We start from the raw sequence: 23,964 nt of genomic DNA, 5'->3' as shown, positions 1-23,964 counted from the left end.
AGACTTTTTAAATCAACACGTTTAATAAAGGTAGGCGGCATATCATGTCATATCATGTCATCATATCCTTGCGAGAGGAGGCCATATGGCATATGCTGTCCCATTACCCTGACTATTACAACTCGTTGAACTCAATCAGTCAATTACACATGCAAGGAAAATAAGACTAAGGGAAACCATAGCCAATTGTTACTCATGGTCATGAAATCAAACCCTTCCATGATATAATGCAAACTATTCATGTTGACTAGATAAGGTCATTACATTGTAATATAGGTCCAGGTTCGCCACCCTGTGGAGAAAGGATGCTCTACACCAGGGGTCTCAACAGGCCTATAGGAGCCTCTTCCTGTGTAAAGCACACACATTCACACAATGAGTTCAGTGCCAAGAACAGTCCAATCTCCAGAATAATGTTTATTGCTTTAGAAGTTATTCATATTTTTTCTTATTTTGATCTTTCCATTTTTCCTCTTTACAATAAAACAAAGAAATGTGACATTATTTCACGGCATGATCATTTTGGATGTGTTTACACATACATTCACAAAGGAAAGAGTATTTACAGTGGTGTTGGTAAATGCCACACAGAGATCATGAAACAGAGATTTCTGGTAGAATCTAACAAATATAGAATTACATGACCTTTACAATAGGGCTTTCACACCTAATGTTACACCGCCACCTGTTACAAACCATACCATATGAATCTGTACAATGTGGGGTAGTTAGTATGCACTCTGTGCTTCAAAGTGAGCAACATGGAATGTCCCTAGTTGGTATTGAGATACTTTGTGCCTCTTGTTTTCATTTCTACAAGGGGAGCTATTGCCTAACTGTTGCCATGGATAAAAAGCTTACACTCAAAAATAATCTAATTTTTTTTGTTGTAATTGTAGTTGAAAGAATGTGCTGAAACCAATATTATTCCCATTTGAGAAATGACAGAACAGTTACACTGGGTGAATGCTAACTATAAAAATAACACTACCAGAATATTTAAACCCAAAGGGCTTCTTGGAAAATGACCAAAGGGCACAATTAGCTGGGGTTGAGAAAATATGAGACAATTCCCCATATATGAGTCCTCCTCATAAAAAAAACACCTTTCCAGCGCAGATACTCTGACTGCTGTTAATTATTTAAAACTTTAATACACCTATACTTGTCAATTTCCCAACATTATTTAAATACGTAATTAAATCACACCAACACAGCGAACTTTTATAATATTGATAATAATTAAATGTAATGTACATCATAATAAAATATATACAATGAAATATTGATACAAATTCTAGATTTGTCCAGCTCTCTTTTGCGCTCTCTTTCTCTCCCTCTCACTGAAGTTAAGCAATTTAAATTAGCATTAAACAATAACAAACAAACAAGTATGGAGTTAGAAATGTGCATTACAATACCAGAGCATTACATTAGCAGAGCAAAATGACTAATTGTTTGGATTTGGGGGATGATCATTTTTCCCAACAAACAATGAACTGTAGCAGCCTCCTATAAAGACCACCAGCTGGCAATGTTTGACTATGTTTGACAATGTTTTGAACAGAAAATCCATACCCAAGAAAAGGAATCGCCAAAAAACTAAAGTAATATCTCTGGCAGATATCATTTCATGTGGCCATTATTGCAATTAATCTTATGTGTGTATATTGTAGTGTTGTTTATTATTGTTCTAGTATTATATTTTAATGTAATTCATTATACATTTGACTTATATTTATGCCATTTGATGGACCCATTGCAGTAATACGGTAACAAACTAATAGCACAGAACAACGTACAATGCTGTTAAAGCTCAAAACATCACTGAAATCTTGAGACAATAAAATGTGTGGGAGCACATGATGAATAAGTAGTGCACATACATCTGAAACATGGTAGACTCTCAGTAATGTTGAAATCAGCAAGCTCACTATCTAAGCTATGTTGGACAAGTACACATGTAAAGAGAGAGCGGAAGGGTGGAGAGAGAGAAGAAGGGTAGAGAGAGAGAAGAAGGGTGGAGAGAGAGAAGAAGGGTGGAGAGAGAGAAGAAGGGTGGAGAGAGAGAAGAAGGGTGGAGAGAGAGAAGAAGGGTGGAGAGAGAGAAGGGTGGAGGAGAGAGGAAGAAAAAAAACAGAGAGACGGGGCAAGATGGCTCAAATAAAGGAGCACATAACAGATGAAGGGAGCGAAAGAGAGAGAGAAGAGAAAGAGAGAGAGTTATCTAATAGAATCTATTAGCTGTGGATCAATTTTAGAGTCTCTGTCTCCCTGTGCCGTTCAACCAGAGCCATGGAGGGAGAGAGGGTTAGAGGGAGGGACGGAGGGGGAGGGGTGAGGGGCACCAGGCTCTTGAGCGGATGGGAGGACACGGGGGGAGGGAGGGAGGAGAGAGGTGGCAGTGCTCCCCCTTTCTTCCCCTCCACCAGGATCTGTGATCGACCACTCAGCCTGGTCTCCTTGGTGATGCTGAAGTCAGGCTCGTTGTCGTTGTCTGAGCTGCAGTCGCTCAGATCTGTGATCTCCAGGTCTGAGTCTGACTCTGGGTCCTGCTTCACCCCGCCTCGCCGCTCCGATGGGCTCTGTCGCCCCCCAGCACCACCACCAAGAACCATTCCTCCCAGACCCAGTCCTAACCCTAACCCCAACCCAGGCTCCGTGCCTGGGGTATTGGTCTCCCTTCTCTCCCTCTCACCCACAGAGCCCCCGTTGAGAATGTCTGTTCGGCCCAGCGACAGAGCACCAGGATAAGGAGGCAAGCAGAGTCTGGGCTGCCCACCTGCCGTGCCGTTAGTAACCCCGGTCTGACCCGCTGCTCCCCTCTCTCCCCCTCCTGCCACCTCTCCCGGGGATAGTAGGGAGGAGAAGGGGTGAGGCAGCTGGCCCAGGCTGGTCTGCAGCGGGTTGGGGTAGAAGTGGGAGGGATAGAGGGAGCCGGGGGGCAGCTTGGGGCAGTTGTTGAGGGAGAAGGCCCCTGAGAGGTAGGGATTGAAGCCCCAGGGGTAGTCGAAGGGAGGGTTGCGGGGGTAAGGACCCAACAGGGACGGGGGCTTGGAGTAACAGGGAGCGGCTGGAAGAGAACAGAGACACAGAGACAGAGGTTAGCTCTCTGAAGGGGTAAAGGTCTCCTGACATAACACATCCAAGCATGTTCACTAATTATGCTCTGCAATAATTAGCAACGCAAATCCACAGCTATGCGCTGGGGCAAAATGAGAGAGCTGTTGATTTGAATAGAACCCTGATCTTAGACTATATGCCTGCCAGACCTATTAACACATGCAACTGGTTCACAACAAATATGAACATAATGAGAGATATGCTGTCTGGCAGATTAAAGTATCCCGTTAATAACAGAATAGTTATGCCAGTGTAATGAAATAATACTGTCTATGAAAAAAGGAAAATGGACTGTGGTAAGAGAAATCCAGTTATTGGTGAAGTCAACTGAATAACAGAAAAACACAACTCGCACACTCTACTTAGCTCCATCATACTTTCAGAAACCTGATTAACATAACAGCTGATATAATGTGTATGTGTATTACATCAGCTTCCCTATATGCATCATTTAATAACAACGGAAACAAAGGAGGTAAATCTGAGGTGATACTGGAATTACATTTTAGTGCGTGAACAAAAGAACTCTATGACCCCGACTGTACTTCCTTCCAACAACAGACAACAAACTCAAATATTTACCGTATCTCTCTCTCTCTCTCTCTCTCTCTCTCTCTCTCTCTCTCTCTCTCTCTCTCTCTCTCTCTCTCTCTCTCTCTCTCTCTCTCTCTCTCTCTCTCTCTCTCTCTCTCTCTCTCTCTCTCTCTCTCTCTCTCTCTCTCTCTCTCTCTCTCTCTCTCTCTCTCTCTCTCTCTCTCTCTCTCTCCCTCTCTCCCTCTCTCCCTCTCTCTCTCTCCCTCTCGTCCTCCTGCTCTCTCTCTCTCGTCCTCCTGCTCTCTCTCTCTCGTCCTCCTGCTCTCTCTCTCTCGTCCTCCTGCTCTCTCTCTCTCTCGTCCTCCTGCTCTCTCTCTCTCTCTCGTCCTCCTGCTCTCTCTCTCTCTCGTCCTCCTGCTCTCTCTCTCTCTCGTCCTCCTGCTCTCTCTCTCTCTCGTCCTCCTGCTCTCTCTCTCTCTCTCGTCCTCCTGCTCTCTCTCTCTCTCTCGTCCTCCTGCTCTCTCTCTCTCTGTTATTTTCTATGGAGGGCTAATTTGACAGTGCTTGAGTCTCTGTGTGCTGGGCCAGAAGTAGCTGGCAGACAAATTAATATTGAATCAGTCAGGCAGGCCTCACTTGCTTATGAAAACACAGTAATGGGCGCCCACAGGCCACAAACTGAAGCCTGCACCCTCAATTAGGGCTTTCCTGCCTGGGATGGGATTAGGACAGGGGGGACACATGGGAGGGAGAGGTGGGTGAGGAGGGAAGGTGGGGGGAATAGGACCGGAGGACAAACAAAACAGGGGGGCCAGGTTGTGATGTGAAGGGGAGTGTGTTCACAGTGAACACACACTAACTCACACACACTCACTGTGCTGTAAGCGCACACATTCCGATGCAGTAGCAGGGCTGAAACACACACATGGAGTATCCAGACAGGCAAAGGCATCTGTACACACACACGCACAAACACACACACACATATGCCTGCATGCTCACCCACACATAACATACATGCACACAAATAAAACGCACACATACAAACTGAAAGATTATATAAAGGGAAAATGCTAATTATTACACTGACATTAATTCTAAAAACCTTAATTGAGCATCTGCCTCGTAATAATACAATTATATATACTGTAGATCACTTCCATCTAACCCTTCCTATCACCTGAAGGAGAGTATGAATTGGAGGCAGTAAAGGGACAGATCCCTGCTGTGTAAAGTACTGCAGTGAACATGGATTTGATCTTGTTCCTTCTCTCCTAATGCTCTCCTCATTTCCTCTATCATTCTCAGGCTCCACCTTCCTTCCTTCCTTCCACCTTCCCTCTCTCCTCTGTTCTTTACCTTCCCTCCCTCCTCTGTTCTTTACCTTCCCTCTCTCCTCTGTTCTTTACCTTCCCTCTCTCCTCTGTTCTTTACCTTCCCTCTCTCCTCTGTTCTTTACCTTCCCTCTCTCCTCTGTTCTTTACCTTCCCTCTCTCCTCTGTTCTTTACCTTCCCTCTCTCCTCTGTTCTTTACCTTCCCTCTCTCCTCTGTTCTTTACCTTCCCTCTCTCCTCTGTTCTTTACCTTCCCTCTCTCCTCTGTTCTTTACCTTCCCTCTCTCCTCTGTTCTTTACCTTCCCTCTCTCCTCTGTTCTTTACCTTCCCTCTCTCCTCTGTTCTTTACCTTCTCTCTCTCCTCTGTTCTTTACCTTCCCTCTCTCATCTGTTCTTTACCTTCCCTCTCTCCTCTGTTCTTTACCTTCCATCTCTCCTGTTCTTTACCTTCCCTCATCTGTTCTTTACCTTCCATCTCTCCTCTGTTCTTTACCTTCCCTCTCTCCTCTGTTCTTTACCTTCCCTCTCTCCTCTGTTCTTTACCTTCCCTCTCTCCTCTGTTCTTTACCTTCCCTCTCTCCTCTGTTCTTTACCTTCCCTCTCTCCTCTGTTCTTTACCTTCCCTCTCTCCTCTGTTCTTTACCTTCCCTCTCTCATCTGTTCTTTACCTTCCCTCTCTCCTCTGTTCTTTACCTTCCATCTCTCCTGTTCTTTACCTTCCCTCATCTGTTCTTTACCTTCCATCTCTCCTCTCCTCTGTTCTTTACCTTCCCTCTCTCCTCTGTTCTTTACCTTCCCTCTCTCCTCTGTTCTTTACCTTCCCTCTCTCCTCTGTTCTTTACCTTCCCTCTCTCCTCTGTTCTTTACCTTCCCTCTCTCCTCTGTTCTTTACCTTCCCTCTCTCCTCTGTTCTTTACCTTCCCTCTCTCCTCTGTTCTTTACCTTCCCTCTCTCCTCTGTTCTTTACCTTCCCTCTCTCCTCTGTTCTTTACCTTCCCTCTCTCCTCTGTTCTTTACCTTCCCTCTCTCCTCTGTTCTTTACCTTCCCTCTCTCCTCTGTTCTTTACCTTCCCTCCCTCCTCTGTTCTTGACCTTCCCTCTCTCTGTTCTTTACCTTCCCTCTCTCCTCTGTTCTTTACCTTCCCTCTCTCATTTTTCACAATCATCTTCTACCTTATTTTTACCGCTGTCACCCCTCTCCCTCTAGCCTCTCTCCTCTCCTCTCTCTAACCTGAGCTGAGGAAGGGGAATGTGTCCAGTCTCAGTTTATCTCCCTCTGGTCCCGGGGCTGTGGCCACTCGATCAAACAGGGAGGTTCCTCTCCCTGACTCTGGCAAACGAGGGAACAGTGACTGCAGGGCCTGGGAGAAAGAGGGAAGACAGAGAGACAGAACAAAAAACATTAGAATCTGCTCATGTCATTTAAGCATTTAATAGCAATTAATTTAAATCAGCAAAGAAAAACTAGACTTGTCTTTAGGATCAACCTCCTCTTTAAATCACCATGTATTTAGGGTAAGTCATTTGATGGAGATGGCACCCTGTAGTGTGTGGTGCAAACACACTAACAGTCACAGCAAGGACAGGATAAAAGGAAGTGCCAGGGGACTGAGAGGGAGAGGAGAAGGGAGAACAGAGGAGAAGATGAGGAGAGGAGGTAGGAGGACACAGAGGCTCAAAGACTCAAAGCCAGGAGAAGTACAGAGTCAAATGGAGGCCTACGATTAAGTGGGCACAAAGGATAAACGACGAGAGACAGAGGGATTGGGTGCCCTTCGAGGAGGGAAGAGTGTGAGGGGACAAAGGAGGGAAAGGATTGATGGAAGGGAGAGAGAGACTAAACAACATAATAGCTGTGGGGTAAGAGAGAGAGAGAGGGGAGAATGTATGTGTGTGTGTGCTCATGAGGTGTGTGTGTGTGTGTGTGTGTGTGTGTGTGTGTGTGTGTGTGTGTGTGTGTGTGTGTGTGTGTGTGTGTGTGTGTGTGTGTGTGTGTGTGTGTGTGTGTGTGTGTGTGTGTGTGTGTAGAAGTGCTTTAAAACAGGAAAGAGAAAGGTGGCCAAACAAACGAAACGGTTAAATCACACAGAGTCGAGGGAGACAGAGAGAGAGGGAGGATTTCTCTTTTTTTAGAAGAGCTGGGATCAATAATTTCTGTCACCCCTCAGCTCCAAGTTTGAAAAGCGAGACTGTACTTCCAAGCTGCATGATCTGGATTGCTTAACCAAACCTGCATTAATGACCGAACATTGATCTGATCTGACATATCTACTTGTCTTTTATTTCTTTCATTTTCAATCGATGACAGAGGGATAGGCCATCCGAGACGGGAATGTGAGAAGGGTGGATAACGTCTTCTTTTATTTTAAGGACAAGTTAAAACCATCTCTCCAGTTTCTCCTTCACTCTCTCTGTCACTCTCTTTTTCTATCTTTCAGAACAAGCAAAGACTCTACTAGTCATTTAAAGTTAACTCTATTCCCTTTTAAATAGATTTCATGAATTAAATTAATTAAGATATTATACTATTTGCACTAGTATCACAATGTCCATTTTTTTCATATTTGTAAAACATCTGTAAAAAAAAAATTGTCATAGCAATTTCTATATCCAAGCAAATGAGAAAGTATGAATCAGTTAGTGTTTAATTTGAATATATCATCACCTAAATGGATCCATCAGAACTATGCACCCTGAGCACAGACCATTACTTCAATACGTGTATCTATTATTTCTTTACAAACTGTAACAGGACAGTTTTATTCATACAACCTCGCTGGTGGTCCAAGAACATTTATCTCTGTAAAAATTTCAAGATGTCTCTGGGCAAATAATAAGTGAAGAACATTTTATCATGATCAGGACTGCTGCTATTAGAAACAGTGAATAAAATATGTATGATAAGACACGCGGAATACAATTGATCGTCCTGTAACTGAAGAATGAATACACAGCAGGAGTCTGTACAGTACAATCTGCAGTTCCCTGAGACTAAATGGATTTTAGCTAGACCCGCTGAATCAAATCAACATTAATAAACAATCAAGTATGGAGTTGTGGCAACCATTTTTCCATCTCTCCCTCTCATTTTCCTCCCTTTATTTCTCTCTTCTTTTCCCCAATGTTTGTCGTTGATGGTTCTCAGGGACTCGGAATCTGCTGGTCTTCTATCCAACTTGTCTCTTCATTTTGGTGAATTCAAACATGTACTGTTCAAATGACAGCTCACTTTAGACAATGTGATGGATTGTGATAATAGCGGGGAATAAGTAGCTGTCTATTCTGGAAAACCTGTAATTTCTGTCCTTACAATCCTAGTAATCCTCTCTTTCTCTTTTCCCTTCATACCCTCCTCCATCCATGACCCTTTCTCTCCGTCCCTCCCTCTGTCCTAAACTCCATTCGCTCCTCCATCCCTCACTTCCGCCGTTACTCCCTCCATACCTCGGGTGTGAGAGGGCTGCAGTCGGGCGCGGCGGAGGCCCCATTGAAGTGGTTCTGGAGCAGGAAGGGGGAGCTGGCCATGTCCAGCAGAGGATAGTTCACCAGCACCACCTTACTGAAGTTAAACTTGTAGGTGAAACGCTTCCCTTTGGTTTTGTGCAAAATACGCTTATTATAGTAGTACCTGGGTGGGGGAGGATGGAGAGAAAGGTGAACGGGAAGAGATTAGGAAAGAGGGAATGGAGAAAGGAGAGAAAAAAATAGGAAGAGTTAGAAACAAATATCCATGTTTTCATCGATGGTTCACAGCGGGGCTCTCCAACCTGCTTCCTGGAGAGCTATCATCCTGTAGGTTTTCCCTCCAACCTGCTTCCTGGAGAGCTACCATCCTGTAGGTTTTCCCTCCAACCTGCTTCCTGGAGAGCTACCATCCTGTAGGTTTTCCCTCCAACCTGCTTCCTGGAGAGCTACCATCCTGTAGGTTTTCCCTCCAACCTGCTTCCTGGAGAGCTATCATCCTGTAGGTTTTCCCTCCAACCTGTTTCCTGGAGAGCTATCATCCTGTAGGTTTTCCCTCCAACCTGCTTCCTGGAGAGCTATCATCCTGTAGGTTTTCCCTCCAACCTGCATCCTGGAGAGCTATCATCCTGTAGGTTTTCCCTCCAACCTGCATCCTGGAGAGCTATCATCCTGTAGGTTTTCCCTCCAACCTGCTTCCTGGAGAGCTACCATCCTGTAGGTTTTCCCTCCAACCTGCTTCCTGGAGAGCTATCATCCTGTAGGTTTTCTCTCCAACCTGCTTCCTGGAGAGCTATCATCCTGTAGGTTTTCCCTCCAACCTGCATCCTGGAGAGCTATCATCCTGTAGGTTTTCCCTCCAACCTGCATCTAGCGCAACTGATTCTAATAATAAGCTGGTTGGTAAAATGAATCAGGTTAGTTACACCTGGGGTTGGAGCAAAGACCTACAGGATGGTAGCTCTCCAGGAAGGGTTGGAGCAAAGACCTACAGGATGGTAGCTCTCCAGGAAGGGTTGGAGCAAAGACCTACAGGAGGGTAGCCCTCCAGGAAGGGTTGGAGCAAAGACCTACAGGAGGGTAGCCCTCCAGGAAGGGTTGGAGCAAAGACCTACAGGAGGGTATCTCTCCAGGAAGGGTTAGAGCAAAGACCTACAGGATGATAGCTCTCCAGGAAGGGTTGGAGCAAAGACCTACAGGAGGGTAGCTCTCCAGGAAGGGTTGGAGCAAAGACCTACAGGAGGGTAGCTCCCCTGGAAGGGTTGGAGCGAAAACCTACAGGAGGGTAGCTCTCCAGGAAGGGTTGGAGCAAAGACCTACAGGAGGGTAGCTCTCCAGGAAGGGTTGGAGCGAAAACCTACAGGAGGGTAGCTCTCCAGGAAGGGTTGGAGCAAAGACCTACAGGAGGGTAGCTCTCCAGGAAGGGTTGGAGCAAAGGCCTACAGGAGGGTAGCTCTCCAGGAAGGGTTGGAGCAAAGACCTACAGGAGGGTAGCTCTCCAGGAAGGGTTGGAGCAAAGACCTACAGGAGGGTAGCTCTCCAGGAAGGGTTGGAGCAAAGACCTACAGGATGATAGCTCTCCAGGAAGGGTTGGAGCGAAAACCTACAGGAGGGTAGCTCTCCAGGAAGGGTTGGAGCAAAGACCTACCGGAGGGTAGCTCTCCAGGAAGGGTTGGAGCGAAAACCTACAGGAGTGTAGCTCTCCAGGAAGGGTTGGAGCAAAGACCTACAGGAGGGTAGCTCTCCAGGAAGGGTTGGAGCAAAGACCTACAGGAGGGTAGCTCTCCAGGAAGGGTTGGAGCAAAGACCTACAGGATGATAGCTCTCCAGGAAGGGTTGGAGCAAAAACCTACAGGAGGGTAGCTCTCCAGGAAGGGTTGGAGCAAAGACCTACAGGAGGGTAGCTCTCCAGGAAGGGTTGGAGCGAAAACCTACAGGAGGGTAGCTCTCCAGGAAGGGTTGGAGCAAAGACCTACAGGAGGGTAGCTCTCCAGGGAGGGTTGGAGCAAAGACCTACAGGATGATAGCTCTCCAGGAAGGGTTGGAGCAAAGACCTACAGGAGGGTAGCTCTCCAGGAAGGGTTGGAGAGCCCTGGTCAACAGTAATGTGTTCCCTTAACAGCAGGGGGAACAACACTGGTCCTCCAGGGCTGAACTCCTGCTGGGTTTGTTTCTCCCTGGCATCTCACTGATCAATTCATGTTTTGATTTGATAAAGTCTCCACACACCTCATTAGGCAGGACTAAATAAGTCTGTGAATAAAACCAAGAAACAAGCACATAAACAACATCCCTCCACAGCCTGATCTGACCTGCTGTGCAACGTTGACATACAGCAATTATCATGTAATTATTAAATATATTTTGGAAGGGCTCGTAAGTAAGCATTTCACTGTTTATCCACACCTGTTGTTTACGAAGCATGTGATGAATACATTTGATTAATTACATGTACAGTATATGTAAAGAAATATTATTCATTACATGTACAGTATATGTACAGAAATATTATTTATTACATGTACAGTATATGTACAGAAATATGCATAATAGATATACATCAACTCTTGCTGTCAGCGCTTCTGGCATCATTCACAACTGAAGTGCCTCTGAGCGCGGGACTACAATGTGAGTGGTGTCTCTATGGAAACAAACTCAGGTGCCAGTCACTCCAACTCTACAGTGCTTGTTTCCTGTGCCACCTACTGAGGTGTCACAGGCTACAGTACCTGTCAGAATCCCACACTGTCAGATACTACATACTGCCATATGGTTCAGATGAGAGGGTTGGTACAGAGGTGAGGCGGGGTGGGGGGTGTTCTCAAAACTGAACTGGTGACTGTCCTGATACATTCTTAGACTTTAAATTACTATTTTAAGCATGTAAGTAATTTAAAATAGGCCTGTGACAAAGTTAAAATCCTGTATAGCTACACTGTAGATGTAAGGTAACAACTTCACAGGCATACAGACCTATACACAGTGCATTCGGAAAGTATTCAAAACCCTTCACTTTTTCCACGTTGTTACGTTACAGCCTTATTCCCTCATCAACCTACATACAATACCCTACAATGACAAAGCAAAAACTGTTTCGATTTTTTGCAAATGTATAAAAAATGGAAAACTGAAATATCACATTTACTATCACATATCACAGACCCTTTACTCAGTACTTTGTTGAAGCACCTTTGGCAGAGATTACAGCCTTGAGTCTTCTTGGGTATGACACTACAAGCTTGGCACACCTGTATTTGGGGAGTTTCTCCCACTTTTCTCTGCAGCTCCTCTCAAGCTCTGTCAGGTTGGATCTGGAGGGTCGCTGCACAGCTATTTTGAGGTCTCTCCAGAGATGTTTGATCGGTTCATGTCCGGGCTCTGGCTGGGCCAATCAAGGACATTCAGAGACTTGTCCCGAAGCCCCTCCTGCATTGTCTTGGCTATGTGCCTAGGGTCGTTGTCCTGTTGGAAGGTGAACCTTCGCCCCAGTCTGAGGTCCTGAGCACTCTGGAGCAGGTTTTCATCAAGGATCTCTCTGTACCTTGCTCCGTTCATCTTTCCCTCGATCCTGACTAGTCTCCCAGTCCCTGCCGCTGAAAAACATCCCCACAGCATGATGCTGCCACCACCATGTTTCACCGTAGGGATGATGCCAGGTTTCCTCCAGACATGACGCTTGGCATTTAGGCCAAAGAGTTCCATCTTGGTTTCATCAGACCAGAGAATCTTGTTTCTCATGGTTTGAGAGTCCTTTAGGAGCCCTTTGACAAACTCCAAATGGGCTGTCATGTGCTTTTTATTGAGGAGTGGCTTCCGTCTGGCCGCTCTACCATAAAAGCCTTTTTGTTGGAGTGCTACAGAGATTATTGTCTATCTGGAAAGTTCTCCCATCTCCACAGAGGAACTCGGGAGCTCTGTCAGAGTGACCATTGGGTTCTTGCTCACCTCCCTGACCAAGGCCCTTCTCCCATGATTGCTCAGTTTGGCCGGGCGGGCAGCTCTAGGTAGAGTCTTGGTGGTTCCAAACTTCTTCCATTTAAGAATGATGGAGGCCATTGTGTTATTGGGGACCTTCAATGCTGCAGGAATGTTTTGGTACCCTTCCCTAGATCTGTGCCTCGACACAATCCTGTCCTGGAGCTTTACGGACAACTCCTTTGGACTCATGGCTTGGTTTTTGCTCTGACATGCACTGTTAGCTGTGGGACCTTATATAAACAGGTGTGTGCCTTTCCAAATCATGTCCAATCAATTAAATTTACCACAGGTGGAATCCAATCAATTTGTAGAAACATCAAGGATGATCAATGGAAACAGGATGCACCTGAGCTCAAATTCCTGTCTCATTGCAAAGGCTCTGAATACTTATGCAAATAAGGTATTTCTGTTATCTATTTTTATAAGTTAGCAACAATTTCCCAAAAGCTATTTTTGCTTTGTCATTATGGGGTATTGTGTAGATTGATGAGGGGGGGGAAATGTAATCCATTTTAGAAATAATGTGTAAAACGTGAAGGGGTCTGAATACTTTCCAAATACAATGCATATCAGTATGTATCCACCACAAACAGTTGGGGCCCTTGCAATGATTTGTACACTTTTGCTTTGCGTGGCAATTGTGCCGCGGCCCTTAATTGAGCAATTAAGCTAGGCTAATCAAGAAGGCTAATTATGGCCCCAGCCAATTCATAACAATTAGACCCCTACGACAGCCCCCATTAACGAGAGGGCAGGGTAACCAGGGAGGGGGGTAACAGTGTGTGTGTGTGTGTGTGTGTGTGTGTGTGTGTGTGTGTGTGTGTGTGTGTGTGTGTGTGTGTGTGTGTGTGTGTGTGTATTGTCATTTGATTTGCATAAGCAAGTAACGAGTAGCGGTGGGATGTGGGGTAAATTCAATAGAATGATCTATAGCAGAATAGGTAGCAGGGCTATAGTTTAAATCACATGGCAATGCGTAGAGTTTTGAGCCAAGTATTTCTGAGAAGGCAGAAGGACTTCATTTATTCTCGGTAGGTCTAAATCTAAGCTATTTTACATGGGGGATTAATTCCGAAATTCTTATTGAATTTTTAATAGTGAACTTATCAATTTGTACATTGGAAAATAAAGTGGAATCAAGGGTATTGACATTTAAGGAAAAAACATCATATTTTTCTTTCCATTTTTACTGACATGGAGGGAGAAGATGAATGAGACACGTAGGACTTATATCCACTACAAATGAATACTGCTACTTTTTCTGGCTTCTTATACTGAAAAAATATCTAATAAAGCACACACATACACAAAAACACACACATGCACAGGCACACAACCACACACACACAGTTCCTACCTTAGCGCCCTGCTCAACTTATCGTAGTTCATGTGGGGTTTGCATTTCCTGAGGCCCCACAGTTTGGCCACCTCGTCAGGGTCCTTGATGACAAACTCTCCATATTCCCCCTGCCAGGAAATCACACTCTGGTACTCCTCCTTCTGCAGCAGCTCCAGGATGAAGTGCCAAAGCTGAATCTGTCGCGAGCCGGGGCTCGACTCAGGCTTGTAGGCCCAGTCTGGGAAGGCAATGCCTGAGGAGGAGGAGCAGGAGAGTGGGAGGATGAGATTGAGGCCCATTGGTTTGTGAATGGTGAGTGCTGGCCAAAGGGGCTAGCTGTCCGGATGACTGATGGAGTGATACAGTTAAGGGATGATGTGGTTAATATCATAGAGCATGCTTACAGCAATGTTGCTCTGTGGTACTACTAATGGCCTCTAGCTTGGACCCACTAGCTGGTCAGATAGATTTCTGCTCTCTTTCAGAGTTGATGGATGCTACTTACATTTTGATAATACTTGAATTCTAACTGCCTGCTGCCATACACTTCTAATATAATAAAATAGCTCATCAATTGAACAAAAATTCTGGCTAATTGCCTTGCAGAATAAGTAAAGAAACAAGAATCCTAACAAATTAGAAACGTTATTTGTTCACTGATGTGTGTGGTAAGTTGTTTTGTTATTCAAATATAAAAATGATCTTTATAATGCAGACTTGTTGGAGTATACATATTGACCATTAGAAAACACTAGCTATCAAGGCCTGGTGTAATAAGCAGTAACACCGGGAAAAATAATGCAAGGGAATACAGGTAAACCTATTACAAATAGGTACATAAAAGGTTAAGCGGTAGGAATAATGCATTTAGTTGAAGTGTAAATAAAGACAGTTTGGTAAATTAGCATCAAGATTTTTTGTTGTCTATTTTATTCCTGCTGATAATAACATCTAACACAAAACATTGCACAGGTACAGCATTGTACATCTCCCCTTAGTGTATAACTGGTATCTGCCCTCCCCCAAATGCTAATCAAATGTTCCTCCACAACCCTAATAAAATCCCCAACTCCCCAAACCACGTACCCCGGCTTCCGCAAAAAAGTGCCCCAATCCTGCTTGCCTCACCTGGAGTCCAGAGGGCAGGGACAGGGGGGGTGAGCAACAGATCACTGACACAGTTACAGTCCATGCCTCCACTACACCTGAGAGATGGGGAGACAAAAGGGAGAAAAGAAACAATTCCAATTACTTTTATTTCTTAGGAGAAAACTAAAAAGAAAGGTGAGAGTGAGGGATGAGTTAAACAAGTCTGAGGTGAGAGATGACCTGCAGGGCAAAGGGCGAGGGATGTTTTTACACCGTGGTTTTGAGTCCCTCATATCAGCGTTACATACAGTATATATCAAGAGCTTTTGTAGGTCACGTGTTTGATGGAGCGATCTAACAGGGTCAGAGAGCACTAACTGATGCAATGTGGAGGACACCCCTACAGTATAGAATATGAGAAATTAAAACATCACTTTTAAACGCGAAGAAGGCGCAGGATAATGAGGTGATAGATAGAAGCTGTTTTGATCAAAAAGTGGGAGTAGTGATTCATTCCAAAATGGTTAGTGGTTTAGTGGTTATAACGGCTATATTGACAAAGACGTAACATGAAAGACTGATATATTCCATTTTACAATCCATTAAAATAATTCATATTTGTCATACAATGAGTAGAAATTTACAAAAATAGAAACTAAAATGAGAACCAAGGCCATGTAAGTAAAAACAAATAAAGCTGTATTTTCATATTACTAATACCTAAGATATGATCTGTATCGAATATGCCAAATAAATGCCCAAAAATTTGAATTTTGTTGGCTAGTGAAAAGCACAACAGGTGAATGTACAGAATAAATACATCCAGACATGTTTATTGGCCAGCAAACTGTTGATCCGCACAGAGTCTTTCTGTCTGAACATTCACCATTTTATTTTTGAGAAAATAATCTCTGAATATAGAAATTAAACTGTGAATTAGGGCGGCAGGTAGCCTAGTGGTTGGAGCAGTGGGCTCTAAATATCCGAGCTGACAAGATGAAAAATCTGTCGATGTGCCCTTGAGCAAGGCACTTAACCTTCCTTTGCTCCTACTATGGCTGACCCTGTAATATGAGTGAATATGACTAAAGACAGAGTTGCAATTCTACTGTGCACATTAGACAACTGTGGGGGGAATGGTGAAATACTAAGGATGTGCATCTGTCAATGTTATGATAAAGTGAAGTGAGAGGAGTTCAAGAGATTGGATACAGTTTGGATATTACAGTTTCATCTTGGTTGTTTTACAAACCTCAAATGGAAAGAAACCATGCCACTGCAAAAGTATCTTTAATGCTGGTCTCTCCATCTATCTCTCCATCTCTTTCTCTCTCTCTTTCCACTCTCTGTCTCTATTTAATTATGCTCTGTGAAATGTGGATTTTCCCTCCAGCATTGAAATGGTACGTGAATTATTGAGGTGTGTTTGTATAAATTATTATTACTAACTCCAGGCATTTCTCTCTCACTCACCCTCTCGCACTCTCACCCTCTCGCTCTTTTTAGTCTTTGGACTGTGGCTCATCCCGCTCTCTTCATCTTTGTGTTTTCAGACCTCTTTCTTTCTCAGAATCCACCGTCTGACTGCATATATCCTTTCTTATTTTTCCTCTCTTCCTCCTTTTCTTGTTCTCCCTGCTCCTCCTTTACTGTCCCTCCTTTACTGCTCCTCCTTTACTGCTCCTCCTTTACTGTCCCTCCTTTACTGTCCCTCCTTTACTGTCCCTCCTTTACTGCCCCTCCTTTACTGTCCCTCCTTTACTGCTCCTCCTTTACTGTCCCTCATTTACTGCTCCTCCTTTACTGTCCCTCCTTTACTGCTCCTCCTTTACTGTCCCTCCTTTACTGTCCCTCCTTTACTGCTCCTCCTTTACTGTCCCTCCTTTACTGTCCCTCCTTTACTGCCCCTCCTTTACTGTCCCTCCTTTACTGTCCCTCCTTTACTGCCCCTCCTTTACTGTCCCTCCTTTACTGTCCCTCCTTTACTGCTCCTCCTTTACTGTCCCTCCTTTGCTGTCCCTCCTTTACTGTCCCTCCTTTACTGCGCCTCCTTTACTGCGCCTCCTTTACTGTCCCTCCTTTACTGTCCCTCCTTTACTGCCCCTCCTTTACTGCCCCTCCTTTACTGCGCCTCCTTTACTGTCCCTCCTTTACTGCCCCTCCTTTACTGCCCCTCCTTTACTGTCCCTCCTTTACTGTCCCTCCTTTACTGCCCCTCCTTTACTGTCCCTCCTTTACTGCCCCTCCTTTACTGTCCCTCCTTTACTGTCCCTCCTTTACTGCCCCTCCTTTACTGTTCATCCTTGAGTGCAAACTATGTCTGTCACAAGTAATTCTCTTCACCTGTAACTAGCAATGCTATACTCCCTGTTCAATTATTTACTTAGACAACTATGCGTTCTGGGAAGCAGTACATTCAAACAATTTTCCAGAGATTGTTGTGGAATTATTTCAACACCTTTAGAGGCTACATGTACAGTATTTCAGCAGTATTTAAGCATGTGTGAGACCTGACAGGCACTGCACTGAATTTCAACTTGTCTATTTATTTGATATTTACAGCCATAGAGCTCCTATGTCTATGATTCCATATGTAATTATATGTTTGCAACAATCTATGCCTCTACCTATTCCCTTGAGATTTGAGCCATCAATAGCACATCATCCTATCATTTACCATAGACTCCTAAACCCCAGTCTGTACTCTCAGAGGACACACAATATGGGTGCTTTAGTACCGGACAAGGTCTACCTCTCTTTCCTCCTATGCACCTCCTCAAAATCTATACGCACCCATCTCCTATCTATCTGCCAGCCTATCTCCACAGTTGACTCCTCCCTTCCCTTTCCCACCTGTCCACTGTCTTCTCTCTCCCTCCCTCTCCTGCTCTATGTGTTATGCTTCGGCACAGTAATTTTTCGTTTGATTTCGGAGGTAATGAATTTTTTACAAATCAAAGAGGAAGCCAGGCCCCCACCCCTCCATCCCCCCACCCCCGATCTCCCTCTCTCGCCCTCCTCAGCCCCCCAGGCCAGAGAGGAGATAAAGGAGCCCCCATCATTTCCTTGTTAGTTTTGATTTGGGCAGCACAGGGGCTTTCAAGTTCCCCCTATCACCCCCAGAAACATTATAACTAGCAGCACAGGGAATACTGCTCCTCATGCACACACACTGGCAGATACAGAGGCACACTGATAGACTAATGGAGTGTATACACACACAGACACACGTATATACTCTATTCACACATACCAACATCAGTGTACAGGTAGAGATTGATAATAATAGCACACACAATGAGGCGTTGTTGAAACAGTGGATACTAACTGAATCAATACACACACACATACATATTTATCGCAGGACTGAAAGATACAATTTTCATTGTTTACCAAAGATGGAGGCAAAGGCTAAAAGATACTCACAAAGAGGTTTGCACGTAGCATTGAGGACGAGCCTATAATGGACCAAAGAAAAGACCGTAACGGATGGCCAACCAATACAACAGTATAGATTAAGGATTACTCTAATCACCAATAACAAAAAAGGCAGAGTGTGAGACATATTGTCCCAGTTTTACACTGGCAACTATTGTTCCACTGTTACACTAATACACCTATAACATGTGTCCTGGAACCCCATAGTACACCTGAACCTGTTCACTATTGAGCTTTTCTGTGAATGGAAATGTAGAATCAGATTCTATATGGTAATGAACTGCAGTTCACTAAATCAGGTCTGACAGATGAGTGGGGACTTGGAACAGGGGTAAAGTGGGGACTTGGGGTAGAATGGGGACTTGGGGTAGAATGGGGACTTGGGAAAGGGGTAAAGTGGGGACTTGGGGTTGAGTGGGGACTTGGAACAGAAGAAAGACTGGTAATGGAGAGACTGTGGACAGAGAGGGAGCAGAGTGAAGAGTAGCAGCCAGAGATGGAAAGTGGACAGACTGACATTCTGGCAACATTTTGTCTCCAGTGGTGTCCAAAGATGGAAAAAGAGTAGGGTCTCAAATTTTTTTTATATATATATATATATATACATACATATGAAAAGAGCTACGAGTCTGGCCTCTCTCGCTCTCTGTTTCCAACAGATGAAACAAACTCTGTACATCTGTCTCATCTTTCTTTTTTGGTTGCCCCTGAAAATGCCCAACTGAACCCCCTCTCTCTATCCTTCTACCCCCTCTCCCTCTGTTCCGCTCTCTGGTTAGCTCTGACACTCTGGTCAGCCTCGGGGTGGAAGAACAGAGGGACTGTGGTATGGGTTTGTAAGAGGAGAGGGAGGGAGGGAGGGAGGGAGGGAGGGAGGGAGGGAGGGAGGGAGGGAGGGAGGGAGGGAGGGAGGGAGGGAGGGAGAAAAGTGCAGGAGGATAGAAGACAGGACCTGCTGGCTGTCCAAATGTTAAACTGGAAGGTGGAGAGGTCTATGGAACAGACAACAATACAACTAGGATCAATGGTGGGATAAATGGAGAGGGAAAATAAATCAACAAAAAAGAGGAAGAGGTCAAGAAGAGAAATTATGGAGAACTTGAAATGAGCCTGTAAAAATGACTATAAACCCAAACTGCTAAACCAGTTCAGAAACAAAAAAGAAGACCATACAATTTAGGCCCGAAAAGAATTGGGTGCTTGAAAACTATGGGCCTTTTGGAGATGTGTGTATGTGAATCGACATCACCAAACAGTCATCCCACTGGGAACAGACGTCAATTCAAATTCTAGGCCCTATTTCACCTTGGTTCAACTTAATTTCATTGAAATTACGTGGAATCAACGTTGATTCAACCAGTATATGCGGGGAAATAAATGGGGTAAAGTTTTGTATGTGAATCCTAATGATGACGATTTTAAGAAAACTAACTGGTGTGTTAAGTTATGAAGCTAAATTATAAATAAATATACAGTAGATTGGAATGTGGATGAGGAAGCGAACGTTTGGAAAACTTGCTCAAGTTAAGGAGATGGGGATGGGAGAGGGTTGCATGTGATATGGTCACCACCTTACAGAATACCGGCCTTAAGATACAAGACGGAAAATACGAAGAAAAAAAGAGGAAGAAAAAGTATCAATCGATAGGGTTAAATTATTCATCGTCATTAATTATCGATTGCTCTCCGCTGCCGGCTCGTCCGCGGAGCACCAGAGTTGAAAGGAGGGAAAGCGCGCTTTATTAAAACCGGCTCGAGCCTCATTGTTTCATGTCCCGCGGCAAAGAAAAAGCTCGAGCTTGGCTCTATCGGTGCCAGTGAAAAATCCACACAGACGCACACACACATTGCCCCCCTTTGCGATTTCCCTCTCTCCTCGCTTGCTCTCTCTCTCCCGACGCGCGGGAGAGCTTTGGGGAGCCTAGTACGGTGTTCACGGGGCGGCTGTGTCTCGCGTGGATCGATGAGGGATCAATGGCTCGCGCTGACTAATAGCCAGAGAGCGCCTTTGATCTCGCGGCTGAGAGATCAAAACCTGCGCGAAGAGAGAGGGAAAGAGAAAGAGAAAGAGGAAAAGAAACTGCTCTGGCGAGCGGACCTTAAACTTCACACAAGCGGAGACACGCATATTCACGTCTAATACACACAAAGAGACACACGTACATACATGATTACGTCTACAAACATATATACGAAATATATTTCATGGTGAGGCAATTTCAGAGTTTGATTAACTGCAAATGACTACTTCCAGACGCAAGGTGTGTGTGCGTGTCTGTGTGAATGGTTTGGTTTTACTATCCTTGTGGGGACCAGAAGTTCGGACAAGTGCAGACATTTCGCTGATCCCCACAAGGAAATCGCTATTTTAGGTTTAGGGCTTATGTTTAGGGTTACAATTGGGGCTAGGGTTAGTTTTAAGTTTAGGGATTTGGGGTTAGGGTTGATGTTGACTCCTCCAGACAGGATAAGCCAGTGAGAACAGGAGAACCATCTGTTGTTTCTATAGAGCAGATGAGTGTCCTATGGGCTCAACTTCACCCTATCCTGAAGGTAAACAAGGAAGGTGTGTGTGAGAGAGAGATTTGAAAGATACCAAAAGCTATCAAACTTGTTCATTAAAAACAACTGTTTAATGGAAAAATCTGACATTTGAACATAATATTTTCTTCATTGACCAGAATGTAGCCTACTTAAACCCTGCATTGTGGTTTGTCAGATTAGGGGATCAAAATGGCATTCAATTTCATATAGTGTGCACCACTTTCAGCAGTGCCTGGTCAAAATAGTGCACTTTAAAGGAAATGGTGTGTCATTTCAGACACAGACAGTTATGGGATTCAGAGGTCAAAGTTCAGCAGAAAAACGGCACATTTAACTCCATCCTGCGAGGCCAACACTGTACCTCCCTGCTTTCAACACCTGTCTTTAGATGCATTGTGATGAAAGCTGCCGTTGTCAATGATTTCACCCCATGAGGAGATGCACTTGTTACAGACCCTTCTTTCCTCCTTATCCTTCTCTTCCCTGCTCTCTACCCCCCTCTCTATTTATCCCTCCTCCTCCCTGGTCAGTGAGTTACTCTCTCTATCGCTCTCACTTCCCGAATTAACCACTCAAGAAGTCACCACCGACTAAATCAATAGCTCATACATAAACCCTGCTATAATCACTCCCCCACTTGTCTGTCTGCCCCTCCCTCCCCGTCTCTCATCCCCCTCTCTTTACCCCTTCACTCTCCTCTGACACTCTTTTCTTCCTCATCCTCTTCTGTGTCTTGCCAAGTCACTCTCTATATTTCTTCCTCTTCTTCCTCTTCCTCTCCCCATTGTTCCATCAATACTGTATTGTATTACCCACTTCTAAATTCAGTCCCTTGTTTTGTTATGACTCTAAAGACTCCTACTCTCCCTCCCTCCATCTCCCATCTCCATACCCATACATACCTGAGCACCACACACACACGACTGGCCTAACAGCAACATGAGAAGTAAAACAAAACAGCATATGCTTCTCTGTCAATTAAACCAATTCGTGTTACACCTCTGAACGCTCAACTATAGATGACAACTTATCTCAGGTGCTTGTTAGCGCAGCATTGTACTGGCGTGTAATACACACTAATGATCAACTGAACTGAGACAGGCCGTGTTTCACCGTGTTAGTGTGTCAAGGAGCCATCAATATTACATTATGTCTCATGTTTAACTATGAAACACAAACAGTTGTTTTGGGCTTAAAGATATTGTATTGCCAAAGGAGCCATGTGCAGACATCCACATGCACAAGGAAAAAAAAACAGATTTTTTAAATTACACACACCCGTCTCTTCCCTCCCCTCTCTTTCTCTCTCTTTCTCTCTCCAAGTCTTTGATTCGCGTGCGGTTTGATCTGTGAGAGAGCGAGTTTTGTAAACACATTTTTCACGATCATATAGCCATGGGCAAGGGGAGAGCGAGGCGAGGAGGAAGGAGGGCGGGAGTGGGAGCACAAACACGCGGGGAAGGGGAGAGAGGGACGTTTAATGAGCGCGCGAGATGGAGAGATGGACTGACAGACATGCATGCACCGACTGACTCAAATACCAAACCAACAAACAGAGGCACACACCAGCAGATTGCCTTTGCCAAGTAAAGCATCAGAGGGACTGACGAAATATGAGGCAACACCGAGAAAAACAACTTATTTTATTTTTCATTATTGCTAAAAGATGACAATGTATTTCCCAATTTCACATTTCCTGACATTGAATTCAACAATGTCCGAATACAGCACGAGAGAGATAGATAGAGAGATTTCGTTGTAAGGGTCAACAACAACAAACAGCTAAAAGCTGCAAACTGTTTATGGGTAGAGAAATAACGGTGCTGGTGTGAGCTTAACTAATAAACGGGCGCACCCTCATTCCCTTTTCACTTCGTTTTAAAATGTTCTCCCAGACCGGCATCTGGGGTTCCTAATTCGCTTAGGTTCGATTGCTCCGGCAGTAATAGTGCTAACCCGTCGCCTCTGCCGACTCCTCTCCACCGGACGCGCCGACCGGAAGAGACTCTGGATCCGTATCGGAATAGAGCAGACAGGCGCAGAGGCACAGACCGAGTCAGGCAGAGGAAAATACGAAAATATATATATATTTCAGCAATGCCTTACATATCTACTTAGAAATAACGTTCAGCAAACTATATGAATACTAAATACAGGCATAATAACCATAATAATAACGATAATGATAATAATCGTTATAATAATAGTAAGCTATTTATATAATAATATTAATAACGCAATTATAAGTAAATATATAGGCTAATATCGGTAAGCCAATAATGTTTTTTTATGGCTATAATTACCTACATTACGCAAAAAGAATGCAACTGAGAAGGCGAATGGTCTCCTCCATACTGCCTTGGTGACGGAGCCGATACCATTTATTTCTAAACTGTTGTTGGTAACATTTGTTTGTATTTTAGTGTTGAGCTATGCTCATTCATTTCAAGCGTTTTGAAATACCCCTCATCGTTTATTTCTTCTAATAACACTCCCCGCTCAAATCCCTCGCGCCAGTCATTAAAATGATATTAGTTTCATTTCTCCGTTACTTGCTTTTTACTGCTTTTTAAAAAGAAGAATAGCTGGAAGGAGTGAAGTTGCTTGTCAGTATGGTAAATTGAGGAGGTGTTTTTTTCCCTCATATTTACTTTCTTTCTTCTCGCTCTCTCTCTCTCTCTGTCGGGGGAATTGTTCTCAATGTCCACAAACACATCGGAAATACCCGCCGGCCCCAACAGCATCGATTTCTAATTAGACGCCAGGATAATCGTCGGAGAGAGAGATGAAAAAAGGAAAAAAGGAATAGCGAGATGGGCTAAATAAATATATAAACGAATTAGACCCGGGATTAATTGAATGAATATGAGCATTAAGAAATAATGAATGGTGGATTTATATATAGCTCGCCAAAATGCTTGATGGACTAAGGAAATATCATGAAGGGGTAACAACCAAGGGACCAATTGTAATAGTGACAGGATGACAACAAAGTATCTTTAATAACGCGGTTCCCTGATATGTTTTCATGGCTCTCTACATACAAACAACTAGCTATGGTAAAACATGTGAACCCTGAAAATGACTGGTCCGTAAAAAGAACACCGTGGTTACAATGACAT

At 44.3% G+C, this 23,964-nt stretch overlaps 1 protein-coding gene across 4 annotated transcripts in view; it reads right to left on the bottom strand.

Annotated features, from left to right (window-relative positions):
* Positions 1-394: 394 nt before the first annotated feature.
* Positions 395-23,964, bottom strand: part of LOC109900734 (ETS domain-containing transcription factor ERF-like) — a 61,154-nt gene continuing 37,584 nt past the window's right edge. For 2 of the 4 annotated variants that reach the window (XM_031786681.1, XM_031786675.1), the window contains 5 exons: positions 14,858-14,976; positions 13,790-14,024; positions 8,437-8,620; positions 6,224-6,353; positions 404-3,073 (listed from right to left, as the gene is read on the bottom strand). In XM_031786681.1, coding sequence (XP_031642541.1) covers positions 2,241-3,073; positions 6,224-6,353; positions 8,437-8,620; positions 13,790-14,024; positions 14,858-14,963 — 1,488 coding nt within the window. In that variant the 5' untranslated portion in view covers positions 14,964-14,976 and the 3' untranslated portion in view covers positions 404-2,240. Of the gene's footprint in view, positions 3,074-6,223; positions 6,354-8,436; positions 8,621-13,789; positions 14,025-14,857; positions 14,977-23,964 lie in introns of all 4 variants that reach the window. The other 2 variants (XM_031786686.1, XM_031786693.1) reach the window with 2 other exon arrangements.

Source organism: Oncorhynchus kisutch, linkage group LG2, assembly GCF_002021735.2.
Source record: "Oncorhynchus kisutch isolate 150728-3 linkage group LG2, Okis_V2, whole genome shotgun sequence".
NCBI classification, from domain to species: domain Eukaryota; kingdom Metazoa; phylum Chordata; class Actinopteri; order Salmoniformes; family Salmonidae; genus Oncorhynchus; species Oncorhynchus kisutch.
This window is presented reverse-complemented; position numbering and strand designations above follow the sequence as displayed.